Source organism: Balearica regulorum, chromosome 1 (genome assembly GCF_011004875.1).
Source record: "Balearica regulorum gibbericeps isolate bBalReg1 chromosome 1, bBalReg1.pri, whole genome shotgun sequence".
In the NCBI taxonomy this organism is placed as follows: domain Eukaryota; kingdom Metazoa; phylum Chordata; class Aves; order Gruiformes; family Gruidae; genus Balearica; species Balearica regulorum.
The window spans coordinates 101,332,193-101,338,727 of NC_046184.1; the positions used below are offsets into that span (position 1 = coordinate 101,332,193).

The 6,535-nt window shown below is 46.0% G+C and overlaps 1 protein-coding gene across 1 annotated transcript in view; it reads left to right on the forward strand.

Annotated features, from left to right (window-relative positions):
• LOC142604156 (uncharacterized) overlaps positions 1-6,154 on the forward strand; it is a 22,253-nt gene extending 16,099 nt beyond the window's left edge. Inside the window, exons 6-9 of the mRNA XM_075768843.1 lie at positions 407-538; positions 1,812-1,916; positions 3,508-3,651; positions 4,872-6,154. Coding sequence (XP_075624958.1) covers positions 407-538; positions 1,812-1,916; positions 3,508-3,651; positions 4,872-5,284 — 794 coding nt within the window. The 3' untranslated portion in view covers positions 5,285-6,154. The remainder of the gene's footprint in view (positions 1-406; positions 539-1,811; positions 1,917-3,507; positions 3,652-4,871) is intronic.
• The last annotated feature ends 381 nt before the right edge of the window (positions 6,155-6,535 follow it).

Genomic DNA, 6,535 nt, shown 5'->3' on the forward strand with positions numbered 1-6,535 from the left:
GATTTTCCTGTGATACAGAAACCCAACCGGAGTGATACAGAGAGACTTACGAGTATACATGCGTGTCATGCAGTGATACTAAAATGCCTAGTGTGCGAATATATCTCACTAGATATTCCACCTTACAGATTTCTGAGGCAGAAAGAACAGCCAGTGAGCCAGGCTGTTGGCTGAGGTCTGCCCCAATGTCATGGGTTACAGGCTCCCATATGTGCTTTATGAAAAGAGGCCCTTTGATTGTAAGACCCTTAGAGAAAATAAAGAAGGTAACCTTTAATTTTAGAAGTCAGCTTTCCGACAATAACGTACTTACAGGATGTTACAAAAATAAAGATCAATGAAGCTAACATAGTACAGCAGGATGAAGGTACAGTAAGTATTTTTCTCACCTGAATTTTCTTTGTAGAGCAAAAGGAGACTCTAAGAAGAAGCTATGTTTGTGTACTGTTCTATATTCTCGTAGTATCACCAGGAGTTGTAATTATAACTGTCTTGGTTGCACTGATTTGGCATTTTCAGAAGCGCAAAGACAAGTCAGGTAAGATATCCTATTTAACACTTTCAGAATACAGAAACCCTATTTAAATAGCCATTCATGTGTAGATCCATTTCCCTGCATTTCAGTGCAGTTTCTATTCTGAGTTAGGTTGAGACTAGCAGGCTGCAGCTTTACACTGCTGTCAGTGCTGGTGATGGCAGCTACAGGGACTGTCTGCCTGAGGCTTTTCCACATTGATGGAAATGTGCTGCTGCCAAAGTCCGGTGCTGGGAGTGTCCAGGCTGGTCCTGTGGGTCTGCAGGGTAGACTTGTGGCAAGGCCTTAGGAGATCCCAGCAGCTCCTGTTTTCCTGTTGTTTGTGTGGTCTGCTGAGGTGGTTTTGTCATTTGGAGGTGGGACATTGGCTGGTAAAACAGAGCCTCATATCTCTGCCTGGTGGGGGTCATCTGGGTTCGGTCACTTTTGGGAGCACAGCGTTGGTGAGTGCATGCAGTGAGGGGGGGAACCCATGTTTACTGCTGAGTCAGCGACCCTAGCCTGAACATAATGTCACCTCCCCAAGCCCAGACACCATGTCACCGTTGGAGCTGCGTGGGTAAGATTTGTTAACTGGGCTCAACCATGGCAGTGTTGCACAGCATGCGTGAAGCTGTGCTGCTGCTCAGGAGCTCCACGTTAGCTCCAAGGCCTGTGTGAGATTTTAATCCAGATTGAAAATCTGGTTTGTCAGTTTTAAGTAGCTCACACCGAAATTGGGGGCAAGATGGGAATGAAAATCATGGGTCGCTGCAGCAAATATGTAGGGTAAGGAGAGAGTGGGTCTGTGTGGCCCAGAGGATGGAAGATGGTGGCCTTCTCTGGCAAGAAGCTGCTACTGCCTGGAGGTGCTTTACAGTTCAAATGCAAAGTTGGTCCAGCCCATAGCTAATGGAGACAAAAAGTAGTTTGTCCCATATGGTAGGAAGGAGTGGGTAGTGATTTGAAAGGCTTTAAGCTAAACAGAGGAGAGGATTTGCGGCAGGAAAGGACAGAGACAAGAGAATTGGGGGCAGGGTGCGCTCTTGGCGGGGGGTGCATGAAGAGACTGAAAAATACAAGATGATCAGTGGGTAGAATATTTTCCATGGTTCAAAGCATTGAGACACATATAAGACAGAACCATTATCTTTAGTTATGTGCTCCTGAGCCTTACTGTTCTCTAGTAAGGGGTGAGCTGTAAGGAATTGAGCGATATGCTGGGTACTAATTCTTCCACTTCTTCCTGCAAATGTTTCAAGTGTATTTGTCTGCTTTTTACTTGACTTGGCTTAAGTTTGGATCACAGTACCAAGGATTCGATATGCAAGCTTGATACTTACAGATGAGAGAGACAGTCCTGATGAACGTGAAGAAAGGGATGAAAACAGTCCTTGTTCACGTGAGTATCCATCACTGTGTGGCTTCCTATCGGTCACAGAGAGGGAGCCAAGAGTGTGATTTGTCCGAGTGTAGTTTAGTGAGGCCTGATTGTTTTATTTAAACTGAATATTGTAAACAAGGGGATTTTTTTCTAGCATAGAAATATCTGATATTTGAGAGATCCAAATTACTCAAAGTAGTCAGAGCTGCTGATAGCATTAATAGCAGGGTAATCACATGTGCACTGTACTAGGATGATCTAGATAATGAGTTTTGTGCAGTCTCAGGTCCCTCCTACCCTAACCTAGTGGGCTGTGTCCCCTTCAGCTGTGTGCAGAGACTTAAGGGTTCCTGTTAGCTGCTCACTCCCCGGGGGGTGGCTGGTGCTTTCCCTTCTTCTTCCAATTGCCCTGCAGATTCATTAGGCATCCCTCTTTCTGGGCAGAGGGGGTGGTTCAGACTGCACAGGGCAGACAGTATGTCTCCTGTATTAACTGCAGTGATCCTTCCATCCGTCTGTCCTGTCCTGTCCTCCTTCATGCTCTCCTCCTCCTTCCCTTTTGTAATCCTTGCACGGTTCCTCCCACTTGGTAGGAGGAGTTTCCACCCTAGCTCAGAGCCAGGCTATTGAATAGTGTTTGGCACATGTAGCTCATCAGCCCGGAGCTCATCAGCCCTGTGCCCTCCACACCAAGATACGACCTGCAGGGAGCAATGGGAGCAGACCCTGCTGTCACCCCTAAGTAACAGTGGGTGTGTGAGGAGTCCAACGGCTTCTCTTGTGGACAGAAGTGATTCCTACAGTTGAGTGCTGAGTACTGTAACACTAGAGGCATCATGTGTGAACTGGGTGGTTCAGGGAATAGATGTATCTTCTTGGGCTCCTTTCCCGCTATATTTAGTAGTTATAGGAAGTGATGGAGGTAGTGGGTACAGTGAAGTGAAACTCTGATGTTCTACTTGAGAGGCATGGCAGAGACTTGAGTTTTGATTTACACTGTTTCTGAGTTTTCAGTAAATATACAAATCTAATAATTTTAGAAACTTGGCATCAGCTGTGAAACATAGACATTTTTGTTCGCTTTCTGCTTTAAACAAGATACTGCCTCATAGAGGATGTTACTCAGCCTAGATCCCTATAATTACTTCTGGAGCATCCTGTAGCTAGTCCCTACCCTCATGTGAGTCCCCAGACTGGTTACCTTCCTGCCAACACTGGATTCATCAACTAGTGCCTGAGAAAAACATGTTGAACTACTATATATACAGTGCCCACAGTTACAGAATTTTCACCTGAACATCATTACAGCTTTGCAGAGGGAGTTGTAATGATGTTCAGGTGAAAATTCTGTAACTGTGGGCACTGGTCACAAACTGTCTATGCTGGCATGTTTGCCAAAGCCATTTTGCCTGTCTGAACTCTGAACCTTGAGCTAGTGTTTTTCTTTTTTACACTATGAAAACTTCCATTACTGTCCCAGAAGAAGCTTCAGAAGAGTGTCTAAAGGAAGGCAGTCAGACGTCAGCCCAGGAACTGACATCTGAACTCTCTCTTTGTTGTTGTCCACACTCTGAGTTTGTTTTCAATTAAATGTTTTTTCTCCTTTCAGAAAATGATGAAAATCCTAGCGTGCAGGGACTAGATGGTACAAACTCCACTAAGCAAAGAAGTAAAGATTTGCTGAGAAGCAACAAAGAGGCTAACCCTGCAACAGCTGACAAGGTGACATATTTTTCTATCTTCGAATTTCAAGGTAATCAGAAGCAAAAGCAAGTAAACAGAGCAAAACCTGATCTAGAGTAAAATATCAAACAAGAAAGAAGAGCTTTAACAGAATTTCCCATTGAATTGTGCAATGGATTGGAAGCAAGGTTCAGGTTGGGGAAGGGGAAGTGCTACTGCCCATGCAGGGCTGCTGTGCTTAGGGCGGTGCGTTTGGCCAGTGCTCCCACATGCTCTCGTCAGGGACTGCACTGCCAGCGGAGCTAAAGCCCAGGCCCTTTTCTACCTCTTGGCATACAGAGCTGCAGCCAGCTCTATCCAAAATGCTTGGGTGGCTCTGCCCAGCATTGCTGGCAGATGCCAGTACAGGCAGGAGTGAACTGTTGACCAGAATCTCTGCTCCCACAGAGGAGAACGAATGGGCAGTGAGGCCCTGGTGCCCCAAAGTGCTTGGCTGTCCAGGTAGGAGAGTCCCCTGTTGTGCCCCTTCCCGCAAGGGGATGGATGGTCAGGATGTGCTTATGGGTGCCCCCATGTCCTTTGCACTTGCACCCACATCTTTCCCCAGGGGCTGCGGGAAAGGCCTGAGCATGGGAGCTATGAGCTGAGCCAGCTGCCTGCAGGGGCTGTGCCCTTCCACCCATGTGGGTGGTGGGGGCTGATGGAGGTCCTGTGGGTGCAGCCTCTGTGGGCAAGCCAGACCCAGAAGGCTGCATGCTGCGCCTGAGCCCCTGCTCTAACCACAGGCGTCTGCTCCTACTTTGTGCTAGCGAGAGGCAGGAAGGAGCAGCTGATATAAATAGAGGACTTGCTGTGAGCGCTCACGTCCATTGGTGCTGTTCTGCAGGCAAGTGCTCACCTAGGGGTCTGTCATCTCCCCTGTTTCCATATACCTGTTGATGGCCTGGCCAGGCGTAAACCAGCCCTGTGTGCAAGCAATGAACAAGCATGCACTGTGAGATATGGCTCAGGGTGCCCCAGTGTCTGCAAGATGCTGGTCAGTGGCCTCTAGCTCACCAACTTCTTTGGTGAGGGGCTGATCTGGCCTCTTTCCCTCCATGCTTTCCTCCTTCCTGGAGGATGGGAAGTAGAGGTGATCTTTTTGCACATATTCTTTGACTACTGCTTTCCACAGACTCTTTGGCCAATCTTTGCCAACTTCTAGTCATGTTTTTCCTGTGTCTGCGTAACAATCTTGTCTATTCAGTGGCATTAAAGAGACTTCTACTCAAATGACTCTTTTCCTTCCAGATGGAGAAAGACTGAAGGTGCTGGGGCTCAAAGGTATGAAAGCCGTAAAGTCTCCTCCTTCAGTTAATGAATGTGTGCTGCCCCAGACATTGAGACCACCACCCAGCCAGAATTTGAGCACTGCAGTCCTCCAGGATTTGAGGACTGGCTTCCACCAGGTTTTGATTGCTCCATTACCCCAGCATTTGATGGCTGTGCCTGCAGAATTCAATTACTGCACTCCTCCAGGATTTGAGAACTTGAAGGATGACTATGTTATTTTGTATAATTCAGACAATGTGCCTTCAGGATCCACAGAGTCCTGGAAATGTAGTGAAGAAGACAGGTCCTCTCAGTATGCTTTGATCAAGAAGACCACAAGAGGACTTCCAGAAGACAAGTCTGGAGATTCAGTATGCAGTTCTTCCCATTAGATTTGCCAGGAAAGGTGTCAACAGTATTGGATTTGAGGTTTGGACTCTTCCCTCCTCTCTCAGCTGCCTTTGAGCTAACCTTGCAGTTCTGCTGTTCCTCATGTAAATCTGATTCTTTGTTTGAAGAATTGGCCGGAAGCCTGAAGAGAAATCTTCAGGATCAGTTAGTTTTCCAGAGCTGATGCCCCTTCTCTTCCCTCTTCTGAAGGTCTTTGAGGAGAGCCCATGAGGAGCTCCTCGGAAAGCAGACATGGTTTCAGCATAATTAACCCTGAGAAGAGTTCAGCCCCTCTTTGCTTCCACTAAGAGGTGTCACTGCGAAAAGAGAAGGACCTCAGGGATTTCTGGGGGCCAGATCAGGGCTCTGACCTCAGCCCCCATCTCGTCTTGGGTTGCACCTGACTGAATGGACAGGGGAACAGGGCCAACACCTTAACAGCTCAGTGGACATGGGTGGTTTGCTTAACCCTTCATCTAATACACAGAATGTTAAACTGCAGTTTAACATGGTACATTTAAGCATGATTTTACTTGTTTGCTTAGAGGAATGTGCTGCTTAAGTGGAAGTCAGTTCAAACTATGTTACGAGATGGGAACTGCACTGAAGAACATGCAGCAGCTTTAAGAAGTGTTGTTTTGGAAAGAAAAAAAGAAAAAAGAACATTGCTAGCAAATGGGTATAGCCATATATGTAATTGCCATTAATGAACAGCCTTGGTAATTAGCTGTTGCATTTTCTGCAATGTCTGTGTTAAATTTTATCTTAAATGGTGTGTAGTAATTTTAAGATGGCATTATCTTAGTTAAAAGGTGTTGCCTGTATGTTTCATGAAGTATCTTTTCTTACAGAATGTTGAGTAAAAGGGTTGGGTTTTGTTACTACTAAAAAGGTGTTCCTGAATGTCATTATGAACTGGGATTGTTTATGTAATCCGTTTTGCTGTTTAAGTCTATCTTAATACATGTTTTTTCTGTAGATAAAATCTATGGCTTCGTATTCTAACCCTGCTGTAGGCAAAGACACTTTGTTGGTGTGTCTTTAGAGCAAACAGATGATTGTGGTTACAGTCCCACTCCCTGTCAGCCCTTCCTCAGGGGGAAAACCCCCAAACCCAACCCCTTTCTCATTTTGTTCTCACAGTGTCATTCTTGCTTTGCTGTGCAGTCTACAATCTGTCCACATCCTTCTTACTTTTGAGTCTCAAAACTGACCAAAATATTCTTGTTGAATTTTAAACTAGTCAGGGTAAT